This window comes from Varanus komodoensis, unplaced genomic scaffold, assembly GCF_004798865.1.
Source record: "Varanus komodoensis strain SLA01 unplaced genomic scaffold, ASM479886v1 scaffold16, whole genome shotgun sequence".
NCBI lineage: Eukaryota > Metazoa > Chordata > Lepidosauria > Squamata > Varanidae > Varanus > Varanus komodoensis.
In genome coordinates, this window is record NW_025335468.1 from 6,495,981 (window position 1) to 6,523,452 (window position 27,472).

The 27,472-nt window shown below is 45.4% G+C and overlaps 1 protein-coding gene across 1 annotated transcript in view; it reads left to right on the plus strand.

The window, feature by feature from the left end:
* Nucleotides 1-230: 230 nt before the first annotated feature.
* The window catches only part of LOC123021367 (mucin-5B-like), a 66,835-nt gene continuing 39,593 nt past the window's right edge, over nt 231-27,472 (plus strand). The window contains exons 1-20 of the mRNA XM_044426079.1: nt 231-360; nt 2,318-2,573; nt 3,973-4,087; nt 4,756-4,843; nt 7,303-7,439; nt 9,390-9,615; nt 11,138-11,263; nt 12,402-12,519; nt 13,780-13,918; nt 14,792-14,897; nt 14,991-15,056; nt 15,159-15,296; nt 16,244-16,408; nt 17,570-17,664; nt 18,648-18,774; nt 20,313-20,565; nt 23,526-23,578; nt 24,809-24,909; nt 26,324-26,475; nt 27,030-27,168. Of these exons, the coding sequence (XP_044282014.1) occupies nt 231-360; nt 2,318-2,573; nt 3,973-4,087; nt 4,756-4,843; nt 7,303-7,439; nt 9,390-9,615; nt 11,138-11,263; nt 12,402-12,519; nt 13,780-13,918; nt 14,792-14,897; nt 14,991-15,056; nt 15,159-15,296; nt 16,244-16,408; nt 17,570-17,664; nt 18,648-18,774; nt 20,313-20,565; nt 23,526-23,578; nt 24,809-24,909; nt 26,324-26,475; nt 27,030-27,168 (2,730 nt within the window). The remainder of the gene's footprint in view (nt 361-2,317; nt 2,574-3,972; nt 4,088-4,755; nt 4,844-7,302; nt 7,440-9,389; nt 9,616-11,137; nt 11,264-12,401; nt 12,520-13,779; nt 13,919-14,791; nt 14,898-14,990; nt 15,057-15,158; nt 15,297-16,243; nt 16,409-17,569; nt 17,665-18,647; nt 18,775-20,312; nt 20,566-23,525; nt 23,579-24,808; nt 24,910-26,323; nt 26,476-27,029; nt 27,169-27,472) is intronic.

Consider the following 27,472-nt stretch of genomic DNA (forward strand, 5'->3'; position numbering starts at 1 on the left):
AACAAAGTGATGTTAAAAGGAAGAGAACCTCAGTACCTGCTGTATCTCTTTTTGAGAAGCTGAACCAGGTGTATCGACGTTCCACACGCACTGGCACCCCTCAGGATGCCAGGTCAACCACAGAGTTAATGTATAAGCTGTACTCCATCCAAGCCAAATACTCTTCTATGGCAAATGATCCATGAAAAAATGTTGTTCCGCAGGCAATAGATCTGTGGCAAATGGGATTCATGACTGAGCTGGCTTTACAGGCCAGGGGTCAATGGAAAGCCCTCACTCTTGAGATGTCAGTTCATAAGACAAAGGGATTTGTACCTGTGGTCATGCAAACGCCAAGTGTCTCCTTAGATGCTGCTAACTGTGAGAAATCCCAGGGATGATGACAATTACTGCAGCTCCTATCTAGAAACATGTAATACAGATAGTACATAGAATATCATGCAAATCAGTGTGAGCTGCCCTTTGCAGGCCTTGGGTTCTCCTGGGCAATTGCAGGCAGCCTGAGCAGATGACCAAGGGTCCCTCTTATGAAGGACCAGACTGGTTTACTTAACCTATTGCTCTACAAGCAAAAGGGGCAGGCTATTGGTTGGAATATGATATGATCAAGAGGTACTGTGTGCATGGACAGCCGCTATTAATGGGCTCCTGTAACGCCCTTCATGGACTGAATGAATTGCGGGGGTAGGGGGGCAGGTTGTGGGTCATGCTGGCTCACTCAACTCCACTGTCAATGTGCACTTACCACACAACCCACTGTCCACCTGTTTGTTGACTGTGTGGAGAGGCCTCCCTCATGTCCCAACAGCATCACTTCTGCTGAGCTTAGCAGCATTACATTTTACCAGTGAGACTGGCAGAGGTGGGGCAGGAACACTGGGAAAGCAAGGAGGAGCTGGGTTAGATTTTGGGAGGGAGGAGGGGGGCGGGGAAATGCACCATCAGAGACGAGGACAGAAAAAAGACTCAGATTGGCATTACTTTTTCATGTGGTGATTTATATACGCATAGATGCAAATTTGGAAATAGCTATATTTACATTGAAATACATCCCCTGGAGTCACAAAGATCATTTGCAGGTGAACTGCATGCCTGCTGTTTGTACATAAATGGACATCAGAAAAAGAAAAGGCAACCCAAGTGTAATGACATCTGTGGTCTTTGAAGCTTCTTCCCACCCAACTAAAGATATTGAACCACTGATCCCAGGAAGCTTGTTCTGGTACGTCAAGCAGACCTCATAAAATCCTGGTTCATGGGACCCAGAGTGATGTTCCAGAAAAACTTGGATAGAGAACAAAATTCTGATTGACCCAGCTAGGAAAGTTTTCTTGCCACCAGATCTGAGTGGAGTTGGAGTGGTTCCAAGCTTGAAAAAAATCTTGCAAAATCAAAGATGAAATTCAAGATAATGGCATCCAGCAACCAAATGCCAGCTTGTCCTTTTACATCCGAGAAAAGAATGAGTCAATCTGCATAAATTAGTGAAGGGAAACTCTTAAAACTCCTCCTTTAGTTTTATGCTTTGTTCATATGGCAAAATTAATTGACTATAAAATGTGGCCATGAGCTAGGAAAGAACCTGCTTCAGAGAAGAGATTTTTCAGGTGACCTCCCAGTGTAGGATAATGGGGATGAAGCAGGGAAGCCACCTATGGATTCTGTTGTTACTCTGCAGCTTCTGCAAGAGCAAAACACGAGTGCAGACAGGTAGGAGTATCTAGTGCAAATATTTGTTACTTGGATGTTTCAAAATATTAGATGTGAGCTATAATACCTGATTCCTCTGCAAGTAATCAACATATAATTGTGGCATAATTCAGTCACATTTAAGCAAATTACTTCGGTTTTGATGAGAGAGATTAAGCACATGCATAGGTGTCCTATTGAAACCATTGGATGTAAAAGTGCTTAATTTTAACTCAGGTATCTCCTAACATTTTAGTTGGATTAAAATGTTCTCCCACTGCTAGGGCTGCTTTTCATGTAGTGATTTGGACTCAGGTAAATGATAACAGAAGCACAAAACCCTGGTAAGCTTTATCAACAGTGCATGGCCCATGAATGTATTACTGCTTGCTCAGTCCTTAAGCAATCCGTTTAGGGGCCGTTTCCATGCATTTTAAAAGGAACAAGATAAACCCTTTGCTGCTTATCCAGAGCAGATAACTTCTGTTGCAGAGCAGCCTTTCCCAGCCTGGTGTCTTCCAGGTGTGTTCAGACCAGGGGTGCCTCTTTCCAACTAATCTGGCAGGCATTGAGGAAGGCAGTCCCTCAATCTGACTTTAGTATCTCATCATCTTGGTTTCCTCTGCAGCTCAGCACTCTGCAGTCTCCACAAGTCAATGTTCTGCCTGGGGTCACTTCCATTTTCAGACATTTGACCAAGTAAAATTTGACTTCCCTGGAACTTGCCATTATATTTTTGCTTCACATTGTAAAGACAATTATCAAGACTTCAAGATCCAGATTACAAGGAGCACCCAGAATAGGATTATTATCTATTTCACTGCCACCATCGATGGAGTACTTCTGGAGGTGAAAGAATCAGGCATCACAGTAGATGGAAGCAAGTGAGTCAGTTCAACATCCATTTATAACCATTTATTGTTTTAAAAATGCTCCTGCATACTGGGAAAAGAGATTCACTGAGATACAGTCTGAAATATGGGAACCAGGATTGAGGAATAGCCTATAAGGTGGTTCTGGATGAGGGCGATTGCAACAAGCAGGTTGCAGTGGTGAAGAAAAGGGGCAACTCCACATCATCATCAGTAGGATATTCCTGGGGAGTGAGCCATTGACGAATGCTCAAACCTGCCTTTGCTTGACACTAGCCTTCAGCTATTTACTTATCCAGAAACAGGAACCAACACCAATCTATGCCAAAAGCGGGGAAATGCAACTCCTGGATTATGTGAACTGGAAAAATGGTCTCACAGAGTTCTGTACCAAATCTGTACTTAATGAGCATGCCTCATTAAGCAGTTATTCTCCATGTTATGAATATGTGTTCAAGTATTCAAAATTGCAGTGTATGGTCATATAAATTAACGATGTATTTCTGGGTAGAAAAAGATCTCCATCTCTCACATGGGTTTCCTGGAGTGAATGAGAATGCTCTGCCTTGGGGTAAGCAATGTGACACATGGGGGCACCAGTGCCCCTCTTTAAATGCCTTTTCTGGTGCTCATCAAGGTGCCTTACCACGTTTTAATGAACACATTTCCCGACTGGCAGCTGGAATTGCTACAACATGGGCTTCTGTGTGGGCGGGTTACTTATCCTTTGCCACATCTCTTAAAGCAGCCATTTTGTGATGGTGCCTGGGACAGTTTCTTAAATTGTCAAATTGGTCTGTAGTCCAAAAAGGCTATTTGTTAAAAATAAGCAGGCGTCACTTTTTCATTCTAATACCTGGAGGGGGAAAAACCTTACCTAATAGTTCTTGTCTTGCTTTTGTAGCCACTGTAACTGCAGGAGCTCTGCGCTGCTCCCATGACATATAAAAGGGCCTACTGGCCCAGTCTGTCCTGCTTTTCCAAGGTCTGACGTGCTTTGCCTCCACAAAAGAAAGATGAACTCAATGTTATTTTGTTAAATGCCCTAGACTGTATGCAGACTAAGCATCTGATCAGAATCATTTAATGCTGTAAATTCACAACTGCAGCTAACAATAGATACATACAGTAATTGATAATCATGAGACCACACTGGATCTGCAAGTATCAGATATCTGTACACATCACTGCCTAACCAAACTCAAATTAATGAGAATCCTCTGGAGCAAGAGCAAGCAGCAATCAAGAGAAAAAAGCAGGGAGGAAAGTAACTGGGAGGCCTGGTTTAATAATAATAATTAATAACAAATCACAGCCAATAAAGGGGCATTCCACTTAATTACTCAGTTTGGGCATGTCTTTTAAACATGAGACAATTCAGCTGTTGTTTAATTTTCCTTCTTTCTTTTAGAATTTCTCTGCCCTTCAGCTTGAAGAGTGTTCTAATAGAAGACATTTACCCTTACTTCCAAATCAGCTCCAAGTTAGGCCTGTCTCTCCGGTGGAATTGGGGTGACACTCTCCTGGTATGCAGCTTCAGTTAGTTCAATTTGTTTTAGTGAGTGCGAGCACTGATCAAACGTGTTGCATTGCCAGTCATCATATCCTGCAGTTTTCTAGCTATATTATGAATGAATAAAGGATGTACAGAAGTAAGGCTAACTTCTTTATATTATTTATTTATTTCATTTCGGTACTGCCCAATAGCTGAAGCTTTCTATTATCAATTCTTTCATAATCCCTGGCATCAATTTTGGAGGATAACAGTCACACAATTCCTTTCTGGGCTTGAGACTGACAGAAACTTAACAATTTTACGTTAAATGACTACTCAGCATTTACTACTTTATCACTGAAATAGGAAGTCACCACCAACCCAGCAACAACTGGTGTGCTTAGACCCATCAAATTTGTTGTAATTCATGTGCGATGCAGAAATTTTTTGTCTAATTAATATCCCATTACTTAAAAGATAAACATGACATGTATTAATCCCATATTCAGCAAGTGAATTAATGAGAGAAAAGGGCTTCTGTTTGATGATACAGTTGCATTCAATTGTGATACATTTCCAGCCTAAGCATAGACCTCAACCTACGTCCAAGTATGAATAATGTTCTGTATTATAGTTCTGATCAGGTCTACTTAGAAGAAAAATCTTAAAACATTTCTCATTTCCCTCTTTTTTTCTTAGATGGATTTAGAAGATGCATACAGGGGGAAAACATGTGGATTATGTGGGAACTACGATGGCGATGGAAGGAATGATTTGCTCCTACATAGTAAGATGTCAATTTTCTATATAATTGGCTGTACCATCATTAATAATCATAACTATCATGTGTATATCCCAAACACCTTAACAGACATGTTAACAGACATGGTATGCGTGTGCGTGTGCATGTATGCACATGTGTGTAAAAGCTAGACTGGCCATGTGTCACTATTTTATAGACTCTATTTAAGTCTTCTGTTCGAAGAGCTGCCCAGTCCAAGCCTGGTTTAGAGTCACATCAGAGGGGTCTTGAAGCTGCCTATCAACAACTAACTCCCGGACAGCAGGCTGGGAAGACGCACAGTCTTCCCTAATTGCATTTCTACGGCACAATACAACGTATCGGCACTTGATTCCCCTGCAGCAAATTTCTCTTCTGGCAATGCTTACTTAAATGCGGCTACTCCCACCCCCATCATCCCATTTCATCGTGACCAGAACAGCGTTGGTGTCCAACTGCTGCAATGAGCTACACAGCTGACTAGAAAGTTGGACCAAAGACCCATTCATCCTAATCCTACACAATCCACTACTTGTACCACTGGATCTCCTGCAGGTGCTTTTAACATATGAACACATATTTATTCCATTTTGTGTGTCACACATTTGGTAAGCACACCTGTGGTGAAATGTTGAGTGACTCTCAGTTGATGTTTGATACATCTGTGTTTCCCAAAATAAGAGACTTTAATCTTCACTCTGTATTCATATTTGAAATGCAGTGAGATTTTTCTCTTGGTCCTGGAAAGACCACCAATTGAATCAACTGAACAGACTTTTGGAAAAAGCTTCCTTCTTTCGCCTTTTCTTTTGGAACTCCAAGAAATTGTGCACATTGTACATTCAAATGAAAATATGTTTTTGTATAATAAAGCATATATGCATATAAATTATACCACCTTCAGCAGTCTAGCCTTGAAATTACGAAAGTATGGTTCCACCTGAGAGGGAGGCTGTGTTCCTAGGCATACTTACCAGTAAGCAAGCCCTATTGAACCTGGTGGGACTTAGTAAGCATACACAGAACTGTTGTGTGAGGACCTCAGCCATCTTGCCCGATGGAACTGACAATGCACTCCAGGATTCATAGAGGTTTTTCACACATTATGATAAGAGTTTCCACAGAATAGCACTGGGAACAAATTCTCCACAGCTTTACATCTATTTAGACAGACAGACAGACCACAGAACATGAATAAGCAATTCTCGTGATCCTCAGGGCATTCTATCCTTGGCCACAAAAGTCAAGAGAAACTGATGCTCAGAGTTGGATTGTGGCGCATCTCCAGAGGAAAGAACGTAAGAAGGATTAGGCAGGACCAGGCCATAGTCCATCAATGTCCAGCACTTTATTCATTCAGTAGCTAGCCAATGAGCTGTCCATAGAAAATCCCTTGAGCGGCACATGAATGCAACGGGACCCTCTTGCTTATGTCTCCCAGCTTCATATCCCCCAGGTACCAGGTTCAGGACCAGCTGCAAAGCTCAAGTCTTGAGAGCAAGGGATGCTGCGTTTTTCAGGTTATAGGGCTTTGGAGACCATCAAAATCAACCCAGAGCTTGAAGGACAGTAGTGCTGTCATGTGCCTTTGATAACACACCCTCCCAGAACATAGTTTGTGGTGCACCAGCCTAAGTTCATAAGCATTTGTGATTCAGGTCAGTTTCACACTGAACAATTTCAGTATCACCCTCAAATTATAGAGACAAAAATGATGAGTGTTAGGCCTGAATCCTGGGGTAAAGACAGAACCCTTCTCATCAGGCAGAGTTGGTGATGGCATCCAAGGATTCACGCAGGCTCTTCAGCCTTGAAGATAGAAATGGCAAAAGAGAGCAGAGCAGAGTTCCCAGCAACAGTGTTGTACAGGACCCTAAATCAGTTCTGCTTATCCCAAATCCAGTACGATATACCAGTTAGCAAATATCCTGCAGCTCTCTCTGATATGGCTGATTTTGTTGTTAGCTGCGAAGTCGTGTCTGACTCATTGCGACCCCATGGACAACATTCCTCCAGGCCTTCCTGTCCTCCACCATCCCCCGGAGCCCACCTAAGGTCACACACACTGTCCCAGTGACTCCATCTAGCCTCCTCATTCTCTGCCCTCCCCTCCTTCTTTTGCCGTCAATTGTTCCCAGCATTAGGCTCTTCTCCAGGGAGTCCTTCCTTCTCATTAGGCGGTCAAAGTATTTGAGTTTCATCTTCAGTATCCGGCCTTCTAAAGAGCTGCCAGGGTTGATCTCCTCTAAGAGATATGGCCGATAGAGTTGAACAAATGTTTTAACCACTCCACTCTAATTTCTAAGGCCTCATTAGGAGCCCCATGTTGTTTTCAATTAGCCACGTTAGGCCTTGATATTTTGAGGAACTGGAAAAGACCTGCTATTCCCACTGAGGTGCATTTTCAGCTGAGAAATTCATGCTAGGCATGCACATAATGTCCTAACCATGATGAGCTTTTACAGGCTTTCCACTATCCCCATGGCAGTTTGGAAACCTTCAGAAAGTAGATGATCCAGCACGGAAGTGTCCCGATGTACTTGGAGACAGCAGAAAGAACCAAGGCAAATCTCACCTGCACCAGCAGTGTAAAAGTAGATATGTAAGTTGGACTTGTCCACCTTATTAATTAATTAATTAATTAATTAATTAAAACATTTCTATGCCGCCCCATTCGCCGAAGCCTCAGGGCGGCTCACAACATACAATATAATACCTTGACTGTCTTACAACTACCAGCTTTTATATTCTGCTGTAGGGAAGTGTGTAAGACTCAGATGAACACAGAGTAATTCGAAGCAGCACTGAACATCCTCAGTGGGGCTCAAATTGCAAAAAGAGCCCAAGCACCCTGGCTCTTTAACCTTTTGTTGTTTAGCTTTGTTACCGCTTATCTATTGTTGATCCTAAGTTCTTTTAGTAAAACAATGCCTTGCATGAATTAATTCTCTGCATTTTTTCAATTCATTAATAGTTTTCATAGAATCATAGAATAGTAGAGTTAGAAGGGGCCATGAAGGCCATTGGGTCCAACCCCCTGCTGTTGCAGGACACCAAGTCACACCATCCCACTCAGATTTCTTTTTGAATGTCCCCAGTGTGGGAGAGCCACCACCTCTCTGGGCAGCTGGTTCCACTGTCATATTGCTCTGACAGTGAGGAAGCTTTTCTTGAAGCTTTTCATAGGATTATTTGTTGATGCTAACATTGTTTTATGTATTTACTTATTCAGCTATTTCAGAAAATAGTAATACTGATTTCTCTTTTAAAAAAACAACAACCCCAAACAGTACTCCGCTTAGATCATTTCTTCACTTTTTCCTGGATCCCAGAACAATTACAGACGTTCCAGTCCAGTCCATGTGAAAGGAATGTTCTGTTTTTGCCCGCTGAGCTCCCTCTAGTGGCCAGAACCCCGCAAAGGAATGTCTGCGGCATCTGCACGTGCATTCCAGGGCATGATCGAATTCTAAGTAGGACATTCCATACGGCACAATCTTTCCCCTTTCCCTCCCACACTCAGAGCCACTCAGAACTGATCATCAGACAAGCAAGTAAAGTGAACTAATGTTGTTCTCAGCAAGACTGACTGCATTAAGGAAGCAGAAAACAAATCGCTGGCACTAGAAAGAACAGACAGTGCCTAATGAAGTATCACAGTGAATCACAGAAATGGGCCATGCTTAAGGAAAAGAGCATGCATCTGAAATAAAGGATGCAATTAAAAAGCAAGCAAATTGTAAACATCTCTGAGTCCCAAAAGTAGCTTAACTAAGGCAGCTCTGTGGATGTTAGCTCTCCTTCCCCTGCTTGCCAGGATGCAGTTGCGTGCACGGTGCCTTGCTCCAGATGGGGGGCAGGGCATGTGAAGGGCAGGTCAGGGTCCATCTGAGCACTGAGCCTGCATGTTGGCCAACCTGGGGTGGTGCATAGAAGCCCGTTGCACCATTTTGAGCCTTGTCTCTTTGTTCACCCATCTGCCCTGGGTCCTTGCCTAGGGATAGCTGTGTGGTTTGTGTGAAACTGTGTAAGACAGCAAATCGTGCTGCGGGCGGGTGGGTCAGGGAAAGCCTGCGAATACAGGAGGGCACCTGATCAAAACACACATTTCAGGGAAGCAAGTTACCGCACTGTCTCGCATCAGGGGCTGCAGAGTGCTGCCCATGGGACAAGCTGTGCCATGGCAGCCTTTCAGTAAAGAACATTCTGGACTGAGCCCACCCAGGCTGACCACTGGCTTTTCCTGGGCAAGCAGAAACATAGCAGCCCTGGTGTCTCCAGGGAACTTGCTTGGGTACCAAGTCCTACCTGGGCTCTGGCATAGCTTGTGACTGCACCTGGCGACAGAGGAGGGAACGCCGCTGGAGCCTTGCTTGCTTCTTGCACCTGGAATCCTGGGATGAGGGGTTGGGAGCTGGGTGGGGCCTCCTTCTTCATGGGAAGGGATGTGGCCCATCGTTAAATGGTTTCCAGCTCTGGCACACACCAGGACTGTGGGAGGTCACCTGTTTTACCATCAATGTAAGAACAGAAATTTCTCTCCCTCTTTCAGAAATCTAAGTGCAAGCGAGTCCTGTCCCACTTTGGGAACTGTTCTAGGGTTGTCGCCATTGGTTATTACATAAGCAGCTGTACTGAAGACATGTGCAGCTGTCCCGAGAACGCTTCCCATTTGGACTTGGTTGCAAGCTGTGTGTGCAGCACTTTCGGCCAGTACTCCCGAGACTGCATCCTCAAGGGGGGCAACCCTGGAAAATGGAGATCCAAAGGACTCTGTTGTAAGTAAATGAAGACAGCCAGACGTTGTCAACTTAACGCCAAGAAGGTTCTAGGCCAAATTTGCCCACCGTGACCCCTTTCACTGTCCCCACTCAGCATGGCTCATGCTCAATGTGCTTGGTGAGTGCCTATTCTATTCCTGGGTGTAGTCTTAATTGTGTGTCTGAGTTGGGCATTCAGCACTCTTTCTCCCACTTGAACCAGCAAAACTGTTTGCTTCTCCATTGCCAAAAGTGGTTGCTTCCCTGCTTCAGGGTTTCTGTTCACCTTCATGTGGCTGCCCCGTGCACAGCCATGCGGGATGCGTTAGCGGCAGAAGCTGGCTAGTAGGCAAGAATGTCCCCCATTCGTTGAACAGATTGGGCTCGAGAGACTAACCAGTAAGCCCCCACCCTGCAAGTTGATGGTGCTTTGCTGAAGGAGCGTCTGGCGATTGTGACTCATCATGTTGATGCCACCTCCCTGAACAGACAGCCACTGTGACCTCGTGCTGATGCTCTCTGCCAGGAGGAGAGCGCCTGGCTGCTCAGCCACTGTATCTTGAGTGGTGAGGAGGAATGGACTTCCGGCTGGTATTGCCAGCCGGAAGACTGACCGATTCTCTGATGCTGCCCACGGGAAGGAGAAAGAGGAAGGCTTTCAAGAGGAAGGCCCCTTCTGCATCTTGAGCCAAAGAGGGGTTTCTTACATTTCCGTGCTACTTCCCCATCTTCTGAAATGTCCGTTTCACCAACCCTGGGGCAGGTAATCAGGCCTCATTGTCTACCAATGCTTTTGAGGACCTGAGTGAAAATAGTTGTCCAGATTCTTCATACTTTTGCCAGTTGCTGACAAAAGAAAGGATATTTGCCCCCCCCCCCCCCCAATTCTCTGGGAAGTAGAGAAAGGCAAGCTTCTCCAGCAGCTGAGCAAAACAGAAAACAAACAAAAATGGTCAAAAATATGAGAAATTTCACCTTAGTTGATGCTGAATGAAATCATCTTGATAATTCATATAGAATGATGTAAGAAGGAATAGGCAAAGAGAGGAAGACCAGGAGTTATTGTGTTTTCTTAAGGATAATAAGGTCATTGTGTTTTTCTTCAACGATAGCAACATTAAACAATATTAACCCTGGATCCACAATTTTAGTGTATTCATGGGCTGTGCTACTGGGAAGGCCATTTCATTAAATATTTTCCAGGAGTGACCTCAAATACTTCAAGAGTTCAGGAAGATTTTGAAGAGGGACGTTTTCAGGACACTCCAGGCCCATCTCGACTGGATGGGTAACTCCTCGTGACCGCCATGGCAGCTTTCCTCAGTGCAATGTCTGCCTACTCCCTTTTTTTACTAGAGCTTCCAGATGCAGTCCCTAGTCTTGTGAATGCACAAAAGTGTCTCTATTTTCATCTGTGGAATATTGCACGGCATGAAATGTTGAGATATGGCCCACCTTCGCACAGACGCACGGCTCTTCGTTAGGAAAGTATAACCGCCTGTGTTCACTAACATTGGCTTTGCTTGCTTTGTGCTCACAGTCCAGCAATGCCCCAACAACCTGGAATATACGGAATGTGGAAACGCCTGTGTTGACACGTGCTTCAATCCAGAGAGGAGCAAAAGTTGTACAGCTCCATGTACTGATGGCTGCTTTTGCCCCAAGGGTAAGCACCTTCCTTGAGATGTCCTTTGTCACTGGCGTGGCCCCTTTGCAACCATTTCCTCAAGCATCGTGGCAACCGTCCTATGCCGCAATTCCCTGATCTGTCCACCTTACAGAGCGGGGTCTGAAAGCAGTGCTTGATTTCTAAACCGTGCCAAACTTACCCCCTCCCAGATTATGCCACCTGCTCCAGAAGCCTTCTGAGCCTGGATGTAGGAAGGCAGAACCCTCACGCACACTCGCATGGCCAGCCACGTGCGCAAGTTTGCTGCGTGGCCAGCCAGCTGAAGCGCACAACTGTGCAACGGCAGCTCCACACAGCAGTCTGTTTATTGGGGGTGGAGGAGAGTTTGTTCAAACCTGAGAGGAAGCTGAACCCAGAAATGGCTTGTGTTCAGGGCTGCCCTCCATGTTGTTGTTACCCAAGCAGCCACCCAAGTGTTTACGCCTTTGAGCATGTACGAAGTGCTTTTCTCTCTCTTTCAAGCCACCAGCACAAGTTCTCACACATCTGGCATCAGTGAGAAGGAAGAGCCTGAAGCCTTGGTATAATATCTTTGGGGAAAGACTGTGAAAAAAGCTTCACAGTCTTCCATCTCCTTAAACACAGATATAACAACAAGATGCAAATTTAAAACAGGTGTTCCACAATTTTTTATAAATTAAAATATATCTGGCACAGTGCTTTATTTATTACTACACTTTTTCCTTTTTGCAAGCAACCCTAAACAACTCACCTGGTCCTGTTCTTCTTCACTGAATCCTCAAAATGACCCTGTGAGGTAGTTTAGGCAAAAGTCTTAGCCTGGTCCAAGTCACCCAATGGGCTTTGCAGTGAAGTGGTGACTAGAATCCGGGTCTCTGCTGCCTCACACTCTGTGGGACTAGTGCTGACCTACCTTGCAGGGTCTTTGCAAGGCTTACTGAGCTTATATGAGTGCATCAAGCCTCTTACAAAAGACATGTGCTAACTCTATATGTCTTAAAAGGCTACTTATAGCTATTTATTAGCAACGTCTATCAAGTAGTGTACAAATTTACAAAGTTCTTCTACCAAGAACAAAAAATGCATGTCATTTATGTCTATCTCATATAACTTGCTTCCTTTCTAAACATTCCTAAGTGATCTATTTGAACAGGAAGTATTCTTGATGATATCAGTGGCAGAAGTTGCATCGCGACTGACCGCTGCCCGTGCACCTTTCAAGGCAACATCTATGCAGCTGGAGACTCCTACTCCACCCCCTGCCAAAACTGGTAATGTTGATAAGCATGCCAATCATCCTGTATCTGGCTGAGAAAGTACCAGCCGGCATGTGCCCCAGTGCAAAGCGCTAGAACTTCCACTACTGGAGCAGCTAAAATAAGACTGAAGCACCAACATGCAGTTTTGTTTGTGTTTAAGGTTTCTTCTGACAGTCTGAACTATTTCTTGATGATTATGAACTCACGCAGCACAATGAACTCCACGTCATTGCACCTGGGGCGACCCAAGATATTTTGCTCCCTGAGGCAAACAGCGCTGTCCTTATGTTATCTAAAACCACGCAAAGCAGCTTACAGAAGAGATCAGTCTAATGCTATCAGGAGATCTGTGGCAGGCAAGATTGCTTAGCATAGGATCACGGGATAGGAAACACGGAAGTACGCAGCCACTGTTCATTGCTAGTGCAGAATTGACATCTCCGTTTGCGCAGAGAGCTGCTGGAGAAGGCAGCGGTGTTGACTGGCAAAAAGGGAGGGAAGTCACAGACGCCCAATCCCAATCCATTAACACTTCGCACTTTTGCGCGGTTCAGCTTGCAACCCTCCTTGCTTCAAGTGAGCAAATCTGTTTTGAAGAGTTGCTGTTCCAAGAGCCTCTCAGTAAAGGATAGATAAGCCACCCCTTCCCATTTTAGGCATATTAATATGGGGGAGCAAGTGTACCCCATTCCACAACTTTAAATGGTTGACAGGACTTATTTTATGTCATGCTTAACATAACTCTTTGGTTTACTTTTGTGTAAGCACGTGGGGTCCTGATTCAAATGAGAACCATGAAACTTGGACACTTCCTTCTGCAAATTTGCCTCCCTTCAGGTGGGGCTTAAGAAAATACCCTCCTTTGGCAATGAAATAGGCCGCCTTCCACATGCAAAAGCTGCCCGGCTGGCAGTTGAATTGGACCCTGGTGAGCATTTCCATTGCTCCAGGGCTCAGCACACCTGCCTGGAGGCCCCGCTCAGTCCCCCAGTATTTTCTCCTGTGTTCCGCCAATCGAAAGGGCAAACCCTGGACAAAGGAGGGAATTATGAGGTGGCCTGTGATCTTATCCAGCATGGAACCCCCCTCTCCTGCCCCTAGTCTATGTGTATTGCTCCTCCAGCATTAAAAGGGGAAAGAGAGGCTGTATGTCAGAGTGTGTTGCATTGATGTTGCAGCTGCCTGACTCGGTTCAGAGCTGATCATGCATTACTGTCTATAAGGGTTCTTATAGTATTATTAAATACTTTTTAATTTTCTTTGCTTTTGTAGTACCTGCACTGGGGGAAAATGGTCTTGCTTATTGCTCCCTTGTTCTGGAAACTGTAAGATAGAAGGAGGATGTCACATAACTACATTTGATAAGAAACAATTCATGTTTCATGGCAACTGCCACTATGTCTTAGCTAAGGTATACTGTATGTTTTATTTTTAAAGCAGATGTCTAAGGCCTTTTAGGAGCAACAAATTAGATATAAAAATAGTGCAGAGGTTGCTGAATGTAGTTCAAAAGCATCTTGTTCAATGCTTTCTTAAAGGAGATGTGGGAAGTATAGAGTGCATGTACTGCAGTGTTGTACTGAATTAGCATTATCCAATGGGGCCCGGGATATTTGAGCAGTTTTCTTTCACACTATACTGCCTGTTACCAACCATTCATTTCCCCCCATGTTGGAGGCCTCAGGAAATTTGCTTTCTCTGCAAGTGAAGTAACCACTTTCCATCATCCACTGTCATGTCACCTGTGTCTAAACTTATTTGTGGCACACGTCACACCCAGGTCTAAATGGACCAAAATTATCTTCTATCAAACTTGGGATTCTTTTTATTATTGGCTAGTGAAACAGGGCTTCGCATAGATTTAAAAATGTTCATAAGTTAACATAAAAAGAAAAAATGCGGGGGGCAGACCCAGTAGGTCCGATGTTTCCGATGATTGATGTTGTTTTTAGTTTTTCTTTGTATTAGGTTTATTTAGAATAAAACTTATTCAAAAAATGGACCAAAATTAGAGCACTGGAAGGATAAACATACACACTTCTACTTCTGAGAAAAGGTGCAGAAGGAATAATAGTTTTCCCCAGTAAATCTCTCTGTCGTAAAAGTTCCTGCAGTATAATAATAGCAAAGGTTGCTTGCTAGGAGTTGGGAGGTGGTGACTGACCATGCTGAGCACTCACTCAGCCTCTCCCTTACACGTGGTTGCAACGGGGTTGGGTCAAGATGTACGCTGCTTGCCAGGAATGCCTGCCACATCCAGGGGGTGTTTTTGCCTCCCTTCCAGGACACAGAGGGCGCTTGGGTGGTCATTGGAGAGATTGTTCAGTGCAGCATTTCAAACACGACGACTTGCCTGAAGAACGTCTTAATCACTTTAGAAGCCATGGTAAGTTGCCGGAGTTATTTTGGTGAGTGCGGCCAATGCCTACCAGAATAAACATTTCTGCCAATGATAGTTTTTTCCCCTTTTCTTTTGCAGAAAGTAAGGATCTCTTCCTCTGGAAAAGTCTATGTTGATAATGTCATTGCAGTATTGCCTGTAACTAAAGGTCAGTACTGAGTTTCACTCCAAATTTCCAACTGAAACTGCAGGCTATACTTGTAATGTGGGGATATAATTTCTGACTGAAGGCATGTTCTTTTTTTATTAGATGGCATCATTCTCTTCAGACCATCTACATTCTACGTCAACATCATCACTTCTTTACGGGTAGAAATCCAAGTGCAGCTGACACCCATTATGCAGATTTTCATAACAGTAGATCAAACTTACCAAAATCACGTTTCTGGTACAGTACTTCTCCTGCCATTTAACTCCTAGTCTGCTTTAATTGTGTGCATTGAAGCTTCTTTTCTCATTGGTGGCAATTTACATGGAATGTTTATAGACATTAATGGGAAAATGTCGTCACAAAGGCATGGGTGGAGAAAGCAGCCAGCTGATGCTAATGGGAAGGGGTCTCTAAGGATGTCATTTGATTTCATTTTTCCTGAAAATGAAATCGCATCTATCTGAATGTCTCAGACTGGACTGAATGTCTCAGACACGCTCCATTCTCCTGTACTCTAGAGAGTATATTCACTCTGGAAGGCCTAGTTCTGGGGAGGCAAACTGGCCCTGAGCATGGAGCGCCCAGGGACACGGCACTTCCAGAGACTCTGTCAGTAGCGATGCTTCCAAAGGGGAGAAAGTGCCATCTTTACTTATCCACACTGGCAGATGCAGAGTTGTCAGTGATGGGACTCAAAAGGAGGGGACCACCATTGCCACCTGCAATGCTACTCCTGTACAGTCATCCGCCAGGCAGGCAGGCAGGCAGGCGGGCAGGCTGGAGAAAAGGGATGCATGCATCCCTTCAGTGCATCCTGCTGACGGAGTGCATTCTGTTGCAGTCACTAAAATCTAGGGCAGGTTCAGGATGTCATTGGCATCAGGTCCAGTTCACCCACAGTTCAAGGTCCGATTCTTACTATAGCTAGAATAACGGGGACTCGCATTTGGAAGGACTCTTAGGACTTTGCTACAGCCCGGCAAAAGTTGCTCTGATTGGTTTTCCTAATCCTAAATCTGTGTCGGCAGTTGTCACTCAGATTAGATTGTCACCCACAATGAAGGCTATCTTTCGGCAATGTCTACCAGTTTCCGAGTCAAATCTTAAATTGAATAAATAGGTTATTTCATAAGTTGTGCACATATTTGGGGTTTTGTGTCATATGTCATCTTAATTCTTTCTAGGCCTTTGTGGAAATTTCAACAATGTAGAGATGGATGAGTTTCAAACCATCAGTGGGATTATAGAAGATTCTGCTTCTGCATTTGGGAACTCATGGAAGACTATGGCCAGCTGTGCTGACGTTCGGGACAGCTTTGAGGATCCTTGTCAGAACCACGTAGAGAGAGGTATTCTGTTACTTCTTGCCCTGTCTCAGTAACATCACTTAACATGCTGCATTGCTGTTCCCTCTAAGCAGATGAGTATCCATTCCTCTGCCTTCATTTTATTCATCATTGCTCAGATTTGGATCTTGTCCTTTGGTATACAAAAATAAACGATACAATTAATCTTAAGAAATTATGCCTACAACCAGTGTGTTCCCTGTCCCCATCACTGTAATATGACCACAGGGTCATTGTCTAGCCTGGTGCTTTGCAGCAGTCTGGTGAGTCTCATAGATCACAGAATCACAGATACGCAGAATAAGCAGCACCATCCCCTCAGATGGCTGTCCAGATAGCAAAGGAGAGCCCACAACTTCCCCAGGTAACAGGTTCCATTGTCGTACTGCTCTGGCAGACAGTCAGTGTGCACAGGATTGAAGCCCGAGTAGATGGAGCATTTCCTTCAGAGCCAGATTCGCTTTGCTGGGTCTTGGCAGCATCCAGAGCGGTCCATCCATGAGTGGAGCCTGCAGCCATTGCCATTCCAAAATGCAAGCAGCACCCACGACATGTGCAGTGGAGGTTTAGTGCTTCCAAGAGCAAGCCCTGGGAGAGGCAAAAGGCTAACCTGTCCCGTTGCAGAAATTAGTATCTCTGCTCCCTTCAGATTGCCCCTGGAAGCACTAATTCTCCGTTACTCAAGCCACGGAGTACAATGGAGTCTGAAGGCCTGGCTGCTAATGGCTGGTTGATGATGGAACAAGAGGGGAAGGCACAGATGTGTGGAAGGAAGCAATGGGGGAGAAAATATGACAAACTCCCCACTGCAAATGAAAAGATCTCTCATTATTGCCTTAAAGTATTTCAAGAACTTCTCATGGCTGGTCACCACTGGATTCTGCCCATTATATGCTGTCTGAATGTGCGAGGAAGCAACAGGCTGGTCAAGGTTAGGAAAGCGTGGTTCCGCTGTACAGAACATACCTGGTTGCAGGCCCAACCCTCAGCCTCTGTCCCTTCAACCCCTGGCATCTCCTGGGAAAACTGGGAAAGGCCCTTCCTGGAACCCTGAAGAGCTGAGCTGGATGGAGCCACAGTCTCAGCCAGCATAAGGAAAGACACAAGATATGAGGATGTAAGATCTCTGGAATAATCTTGGCTCTCTCCATTTCTCCCTGGTAGAAAAAATAGGGCAGCGTTGGTGTGCCCTTCTTCTGGACACCAATGGGGGTTTTGCTCCATGTCATTCGGTCAGTGACCCTGCTCCTTATGCCAAGGTGAGGCATGATTTCAGTTGTACTCTGCAAGCATTTCAATCATATGCTGATCAAAACGATTATGAGCAGAAGACTCTGCTTTATGTTCACACTGGCCCCAGCCCTTCTCCCTTCTAAGATGAAGGGGCCATGACAGTCTTTCCACAGCTGCCACCCTCCAGCTTTGTTGGGCTATAGTTTCCACGATGGAGCTGGGGCCTGCACATGATGGGAATTGCAACCCCACCTGTCTGCAGGGCACCGAGTTGGGGAAGAGTGAACTGGGGAAAAGCAGTAAGCTACTATGCTCTGGAAAGGCTCTCCTGTTCTCACCCGAACAGCTCTGCAGTGGATATCATGACATCTTGTGGCAGCGAAGTGAATACAGGTGTGGTGAACAGGAGTAACGGGTGGCAGCTGGTTCACAGATGAAGTCTTCCATTGCCCTCTGGTGGTTCGTTATGGGCAGAGTGCTATACAGGTTTAGACCCGGCTGGCTGGGGGATGCCACGGGTTGTAAGCTTTTATTCTGCCTAAACATGTATAGAATTGTGGCTTCTGGCTGAGAATTGAAAGAAAGAGAATTCTGATCAGACTGAGCAGCTTTTCCTTTATTCCAAGGCATGTCATGCAAATGTCTTTGTGGCAAAGGCAGTCCTGAGCCAAAGAAATAAGATTCATAGCTCATATTCAAACAGTCAGCCTTGTGGAATCTTTTTGCTTAAAGAAAGAAGTTGCTCCATTTGTAAAACTACATTAATTCCCCTTTGTTAATGTCATATACATGTAGATCCTTCTGCAAGAGGGTTTTCTCCAGACTGAGAACGTGGCCATTGTATAAAAATGTGAACAAGGGAGACGCACAAGTCATCTGCGTTTCTTCCTTGGATGCTGCTTTGAACAGGGGGAGCGGCTATCCCTGATAACAGTATAAACAGTATCTAGCAGCGTTTCTTCCTCTAGCACCCTTAGTCACTGCTTCTGCTCATGCACTTATCATTCAGAACTGCCTTTACGACACCTGTAACGCCGAGAAGAGCAAGGAGGCCCTGTGCGGTGCATTCTCTGCCTACGCCAGGGATTGTGCTGCAAGAGGAATACGCCTGAATGGATGGAGAAACGGCATCTGCGGTAGGTAGAGGACACTATTCGTACGCATGCCTGCTTCCACCCAAGGACAGGCATGTTTGCCTTTCAAGATAGAGGCACTTCATTTCATGGGAGGGGCTGGGCAGACATGAAAAATAAATCTGCGGCAGCTGCATACAAACCGACTAACGTTGTGAGCCGTCTGTTGAGTGCTGCAAACTATAACGATGAATTGCCTTGGGTCTGACTTGAACAGAGTTCGCAGATGCTGTCGGACCCTTCACCAGTAAAAAGGGGCTTTCAAGAACAGCATGCCCAGGAAGAGGCAAGGCAAAGCAGCAAAGCAGCTGCAGCTTTACTGAGGCAGCCTGCAGGGCAGACTTCCCCAGCTCCCTCCAGATCTACGCTGCAGCAGCTCTCATCATTCCTAGTCAGCAAGGACATCGGGAGCCTTGTAAGGAGGGGTGATGCAAGCTGGTGAGGTCCCCTTGCCTGTTGATCCGTGCCCATTTGATGCGGGACCCCTGAATTATAAACATGCACAGGAGAGCATTTGTCCCCAGGGCCGGCTTGCTCAGCCTGTCTTGTATCCACTTGACGCTCCCCGGGAGGATGCAGAAAGGAGGATTGTGCAGATTTTATTCAAGCCATTCTATCTGTGCTTTGCTGACTCTCAGGCATCTTTCGTCTCGGGCACCCACTCATTGCTGGAACTGCATTTGTTAGTGATGTACAAAGATTTTGTTCCACTTGCACCGATGCACTTGAAAGCAAGTGTAACTTTGCACAAAGACAAAAGAGCTTTTAAAAAGTCTGCAATTCCATGGAATCTGCATTAGTCGGAAAAGCTAGTCTGCTGTAGAAACATCAGGCTAGATTCATAGATACCTGAACTCATTCTTGTTATTGTTTTATGGTGGATATTATTGTTATATTTATATCCCTCCATTTTTCTTCTGCAAGGGATCCAAGATGGCTAGCGCACTCCTCCTCCTCTCCTTACCGTACAACAGTATTCCTAATGAGGCAGGTGAGGCTGAGTGAGTGACTGGCCCAAAGTCACTTTAGAGCTGGCTGAGAGCTAGAATCCGGTTTCCCTAGTCCCAGTTCAGCACTCTAACCACTATCCTACACTACTGGAATCCATTGCAGATTTCTCTGTCATCCCTAGTGGAGAGAATTTCAAGTGGACCACGGTAGCTACAGATAGAGGTTATTTTCATAATTGTGTGGGCCTATTTTCCAGTGTGTACAAGGAAGGGAATTGCCCCAAAGAAGCAGCATCTGCAAAGGACCCAGATTATACAAAATGACTTCTGTGAAACTCCATCCTCCAGGAACAGCATGTTCAGGCCAAATGAACTGTGTCAACCCACATTCAGATTGATTGGAATCAGGGGAAATTACTTCCAACTCTGTGTGCATAAATGACTGCCTGAAGGCAAACTCACCTTTGTCTTTGCAAAGGAAATCTGTTTTTTGGGACTAAAGATCAACATTCCAGGTCCTTTTGGTTTAGCATCCAGGTCAGCTGTGGATTCCAAACTCATTCTGGACCTTGTCTTACTTCCCTTGCCAAGATGTCTCCACGGAGTGCCCTGGAACTATGAAGTACTACTCTGAAGTGCAGTTCTGTAACAGATCTTGCCGCTCACTGTCGGAGCCCGATGTGCTGTGTAATCTTCAGATCGCTCCTGCAGAGGGCTGTGGCTGCCCGGAGGGGACCTACCTCGTGCACGAAGAAGAGTGTGTTGCTCTGGTGAACTGCCCGTGTTACTACCAAGACCTGCTGATCCAGCCTGGGAATTCATTCCAAAAGGACGGGACCATGTGGTAAGCTGACTCATAATGCATGTCCTTCCACAGGCTGAAAGCTCCAGCACCAATACCCTGATAATTAATCGTATATATTTTAATATATTCATTTGCAAGGGCAATCAATGATGAGACCTCTTTAAGGAGATGTTAGAAGAGTTGTGATGTATGAACACTCCCAACCACACAATCAGCACACGGAGTTTAAAGGGTTTTTTTTTTAAAGGGTATTTGAAAGGAATATTTGGGGGAAAGTGCCTTTTCTGCAGCCAGTCATTCCCCTGAACTGCAAAATACTATTAACTCTGTGAACGGGAAGAGGGAGCTAACAGTAAGGAAGGTTTCCAGGTAGGCTTCTGTTAGCAATGGCAGGGAGAGGTCGCCCGAGCCTAGGAAGGGTGGACAAATTTGTTTGTGTTGCTTTTTCAGGTTTCAGGTGAACCTCCCTCATTTTGCACTCTCAAACCCATAGGAAAACTGGTATTCAGTGAACTCTGAAAATCTGCACTTCTCCAGATTTTGCAATGGAATTCTTTTATCTCTCTCTCTATATGTATAGATAGATATGAGATGCATATAAACAAAAGTGAATCTGTTCATGAACAATATTAGAAATGCATTAGATTAGTGAATTTTGTTTGCAAAAATGTATATGTTTGGCAAAATTGTATACTAAAATGCACACCTTAGGGGACATGCATGAAAACACCAAACATGTTTTTGTGCAAAAAAATGTTTATTTAAAAACCCCCAAACTAATGTGAAAATGGGATGGGCCAAGCTTAAGATTCAAATAATGAAAAAGAAAACTGAAATTGACATATGCGTCCATCCTTCCCTCCCCTACTGCCTGTTCTTCTGGACCCTTAAACAAGGGTTGGGTTGGCCAGCAACTCCAGAGGCTGTAACAGTGGAAGATCCATTTTCAGCTTGGAGGGGTCTAGAGCTGCCCCAGCGCTTCTTTTCACTACTTGAGGGTTCCTACTTCAAGTTCCTTCTGATCTTACCTTATTGGCATAAGTGTGAGAAGCATGAAGCATACACTGAAAAGGGTGGGAGGGAGGCACTAGGTGGAAACTGTGGAAAAGGAACAAGGGATTCAGGTGGACTTTGGAATGACTTTAGCCACTTTGCGCTTTCCAGCCACTGTGTGAGCCAACACTCCAGTATTCTTCAAAATTCACATTTCTGCAAATGTTCCGGTGGAGTTTTCCAGTCAAAACAAAATGCATAACATGTATATATCAGGGGAAATGGCATTAAAAGGCATTATATTAGTAAAATGGCTTGCAGTAAATGTGTATATAGGGCAGCAATGCATACAAACGATGCTTGCTAAAATATGCCTGAATTTTCAAGCACACTTTCCTTCATTCTGTAAGTTTAGGATGAACCGAGCTTAAGAATGGAACAATTGGGTATCAAGAGAAATTGGATGGAAAAATATGCCCATTACCTGGCAGGAAACACCACAAGCAAAGGGAAATGGGATAATAAGCACTGCAGGAAGATAAAAGAGAGTGGGAATGGAGCAGGCAGCAAGGGACAGAAAGCAAAGGAGCTAATCCTATGTTTTCAAGGAACTGAATTCATGCACTGCACTTGCTACATGGCAGGCACCTGAGCAATTGGCCTTGTCAGTAGGGATGTAAGAGGAATCCATCCAGCACTGGGGATCCATCAGGTTCTCTGGGCTCAGCTCCCCGAACTCTAGTCTGCTTTGCAGAGGCCCAGAGACTGAATTCCTGCTGAGCAGGCCCAGTGTTCACGAGGAACTGAGCCCCTGCACTGCATGGGCAGCGCCTGCTCAGACACCAGGGCAGCCGATCAAACAGCAACCGCCCCTTGCCCAGAGGAGGCCACCAGGAAAGCAGCCCCCTCCCTGAGGACCTCTCAGCAAGCAGCATCTCTTTCCCAGCCAGCCTTCTGGGCTACTGCTGCTGACGTGGAAGAAGGTGGCCTGCTGCACAGGCTTCCTCTTGGTAGACCAGGCCGAGCACAAGAGGAGGCCTGTGGATTGCTTGGAGGGACAGGTCCCAAGAGGGCACATTGCATCCCCGTTTGTAAGCACCATTCCATATGGGGACGTGTTTGTGTGACACGGGTCTCCATATAGCTGCAGCATCCTCGACCTCTTTTCCAGGAGGAGGCAGTGTTACTGTGGCTGAAACAGCCATGTAGGAGTGGGGTCTGTGCCAACCCTTCCAGCATGGAACAGCCTCCGTGCAGTTCTGTTTTTGAGTGGCTGCAAGTCCCCCAGCCCCCAACACTTGTGAAATAAAAACTGGACCATAAAAGTGCCCGACTCGTGAAAGCGAATGCATCGGGCTTTACGAATTGGACATTGGAGAGAGGAAGGCTCAGGTCAGACAGAAGTCCAGCCTTGCCACTTCGGTGCTTCCTGACCCTGAAGTGGGGCTCACTGAGTGTCAAGTGACTCGCGTATGCTAAGCACACCCAGGCTGCATGTTGAGAATGGCAAGATTGCATGCAGTTTTGACCAGGAACCGGAAGGACTGAAACACCCCAGGAAGCTCTAAGGAGCCACGGCAGCCACAGCTGCACAAACTGTAGTGGCAGGGAAGGCTGCAGGGGGCAGTGCTTTGGGTGAGGGGAAGGCTAAGCAGCTTGGTGTGATGCCAGCATCATTATGGCAGGCTCCAATAATATGTACCCTGCAGAAACATAGAAACAGAGCGAGTCAGAAGGGTCCTCCTGGGCCATCTAGTCTGACCCTCGGCTCCAGGATAGTACTAGGATCTCTTCCTTCTTGAGGCACATGTAATTTGAATAGACCAGGCGGACAACTTTGGGGACCAGCTGGGGCTGGCCACAATATTCTTTACCTGGGACTAGATGGGAATTAAGATGATTGGCGGCATGATTTACCTTGCGGAGGGGCTGTATTTGCCTGAATGGATCTGGGAGGGGTTCTGTTATTAGTATGAGACTCTTCTTTTGTATTTTTATCTCTCTAGCAAATGTATTCAAGGACAACTGGATTGCACTGGAAACAAAGAAACTAGGAAAGGTGAGATTTTTAAAAAACTATGTAATAAATTATTGCTAGATTCTACATACACATTCTAGGAATTGTTTCTCCTTGAACAGCTGGGGAATATCAGGCCTAGGTGACCAAATCCAATGCTGTCCATATCTGCTTTTGGACACGTTCCATCTCTGTCTCTGAGCAGGTGCTCTGGAAAGGCACTTGTACTCTTCTCTGTCATCCAAGAGCCACCGATAAGCCAGGTGAGCTCCTGTACTTCCTGAAGACCAGGCTTCTGTCCCTTCTTCTGCCACTACCTGCTGATAGCATCTCCCCACCTTTCCTTCCATGCGTGGATGCATATTCAGGACATCATGCTTCACTCCAAATTCAAAACTAGCTCCACCCATTCTCCCACTCCTATTCACTCCTTCAAAATGGCACTAAGGGGTGAAATAGACTTGATGCAGCAGATTCCCCCCCTCCACACACACACACACATGTCTTTGCATAAATTGAATCAGGAGAGTGGCAGTGGGGGAAGATGTGTTTAACCATTCCTCGGTTCTAGGTCACCCTGCCCCCAAAGCTGCCCATAGTCTCACAGAAGAAAGAACAAGCACCACAGATATATCCTTCCCCCATCAGGGTTTACAGCACCTCTGGGAAGCTGCTAACTTGACGGGGGAAGTGACGTCAGGGAGGGCGTGTTGAACCTTCCCGTTGTGCCTGTCCCTGATCTAAATCTGCCCCTCTCTGCGCTGATGCCCTTAGACCTGCTGGAGCAAAGATGTGTACAGGTGAACAGCAGTGTGTGGAGGGAGAGATATAAACTGGGGGAATTGGGCACGGGAAGGGCCTAAACTTCCCTTCCTCCAGTGTTTGTCTCTCAATCCAATTCAGGGGGAATGGCAACTCCGAAAAAAAGAAAAGAACTATTGGGAGATTTGACCATAAGTCTTCAGTAATATATCTGCTCTAACCCTAACCAAAAAGGGTCAGAATAGCGAGGTAGCAAGGTTGCCAAAGAAAAGGCAGATTAAAAGGTTAGATCTGTGCCATTTAGGTGTATACGTCTCAGCCATGTGGCATGTACAAATTTCTTCTTTTTTTAATAAGGGCTAATTTCCCAAGAGCAGTTATCCTACAACCAGTCTGGCAATTGGAACAGGAGTATATTTTAGATGACCTAACTTCAGGAGACTTCTTAGTGTTGTGCAGAGTTTCTTCCTGTCCGGCTTCCTTTCTTAGGCAGCTTCGTTCCCATTCCAGATTGCCCTCCTCCTATGTACTTCGTTGACTGCGGCATTGCTGGCTCAAACGCACGGGGATCAGAATGTCAGAAAAGTTGTAAGACGCAAGACATGCAATGTGTAAGGTCACACTTTTCGCAGTACTGCCTGTGTGGTAGCTGTTCTACACACTTGAGCGGACCTCTTCAGCACTCGCAGGAAATGTACATATTTATAGTGCTTACCAACCACTTGTGTTGAATCCAAGAGAGCAGAACAAATAGAATCGCCCACTTCATGGCTACGCCTCTTACTGTTTGTGTCAAGTGTGATGTGTTGATATATCGGGTCTGATTTCTGCTGGGCTACTGCAGAAGAAATTGACCAGAAGTGGGCTCTAACATTTCTTTCAACTGGATAGAAAGAGATGCATATTTTTCTTTTAGCAAGGCCCAAGCAGGTGTCTGCATATAAATATTTAACAAGAGGCTTTATCTACTCAATAGCTTGCTCCTTCGTTAGATATAATCCTTAAAACAAATGAGAACAGGCCATGGGTATCTTCAGTATGGAGTTTCTTGAGGCCTCTATGCTTTCGGCCAGCTGTTTGTCCATCGCAGCTGGGTTTTTGTATTCAGGGTATCTGCTGAGCAAAGCCATCACCCATGTTGCGAATGGATGGCTTCCACCTTTCTGTGGCTTATCCTTCTTCCAGGTGGATAAGCTTCTCCAGTGACGATCCAGCTCCTTTGTAACAGAAGTGTTGGTGCTAAACCAGTGACAGAAATGGTGGGCAGAGCGGCTGCATTTCTTCCCATCCTTCCCTGATGCCCCACCTGCTGTAGCGCGCAGGAGGCCAGAGGCGTGGGGCAGGAGAGAGCTGCCAAAGCATTCAGGGAAGGAACCGGTGAGGAAAGCCAGAGTTGTGCTGTCTCCCCCTTAAGCAAATTCTGTATTTCTCAGCATGGAGGGGGCGGTGACGTACCTGCCTGCCGTGGAGCCCAAAACCTCTGGGTTGCCTCCTGAGAGCCCTGCTTTGTAAACCCACCACAACTTTGCCTCCCAGATAATTTCCCTGCTTTGCAATATCACGGTCCTTTGAATGCCAGCTACACAGGCCCCACGTCCTGGGAACCAATCCATTTAACGTTGCTGTGCATATTGGTAAATATCTAAGCAAGATAAGCAGTTGCTCTCCTCTTGGAGCCCTGCTTTTTAACACTCAGAAATCCTCATAATTATCTTGCAGTCAAGGGGCTCTTTAGTTCTGCCTCCGGTTCCATAAAGCGACCTTTGCTGTTTTTGTAGTGTGCGTTGAATGATTGGGCACCTCGCAGTCATGGAGCATTGCCCCTTATCACACATCCAAGGCACTCTTTCATTTTGAAAGGGCTCTTTCTGGGTGATTTATTGTATGTTGGAAGTCCTTTCTGAATTAATTTGCAGCATCTTGGATGGTGGCGTGTTATAACAGGCTGCCTTTATTTTCCCTCTTCTTCTTGATTCAGTTATGCTTCCTCCTACATCGATTTCTGTTTTGTGTTCATGCTCTCAGCACGCTACAGGATGCGTCTCTGGATGCGTGTGTCCCGATGGACTGGTGTCTGATGGTAATGGCAAGTGTATTAAGGAGGAGCAATGCCCCTGTAGCTATGGAGGAAATTTCTATAGTCCCGGCACGTACATCAAAGTCAACTGTAATACATGGTATAGTAATCTTCAAACTGTTATGTAAAAAAGTAAATTCAGATCTTAAAATGCATTACCTCATGAACTGACTGCCACAAAATCCTCAACAAAACATCACTGGAACACCCCAAAAGCTTTGGATTTCAGACTAGAGTTTTGTAAATCAGGTTCTGACAATTTGTATATGTTCTGTCCCCTCTGTGGATATTTTTTAATGTAATAATAACCACACATTGTATTTGATGCTCAGCTCATACATCAAAATCTGACTCAAGCAGTATCAAAGGATTGTTACATTAAGGCCTGAGCAAGCAAAGTGATGTTGGTATTTCATAAACAGCCCTCACACCCTGATGCAACAATGTTTTCTGGAGCCACAAGGACGGGTGTAGCTTTACATGGGGGAGAGAATTAGGAACAATTGTTTGGGCATGTGCCCAGAGGATCCCTGACAGAGGTGAAGAAGGAAGGGTTCCATAAAGAGTTTGTTGCAGGTGGCCCACCCTGATTACCATCTGTCTTCAGTTTTCTTTGAGGTGACTATATGCAATCCTTTATGTTTAATCTCCTAGCACATGCCAGAAGAGACAGTGGGACTGTACAGAGAACGCCTGTCCGGGAACATGCACCGTGTACGGACATGGACACTACCTCAGCTTTGATGGAGTAAAATTTGACTTCACAGGAGGCTGTGATTACATCCTAGCCCAGGTAGCAAAAGAATATTGCTCTCATACCCACTGTCTGGTATGGTACCAAATGATGGCTCTGTTTCATTTATGACTGCCATCCTATAATGATTTATCAGGGAGCAAGTCTTACTGAACTCAGTAGGACTTGATTCTGAAATGACATGTATAAGTTTGATTTCACCATGACTGAGGGGCAGAATCTGCACTTGTTCCACCATGGAGGATTCTTGGCTATTTTCAAAAAAGCATGGACCCACCATGAGGAAAGGGTGACAGGATTTGGCATCCAATGCAGCCTGAACCTCCAGGCTTCAACTTCCACA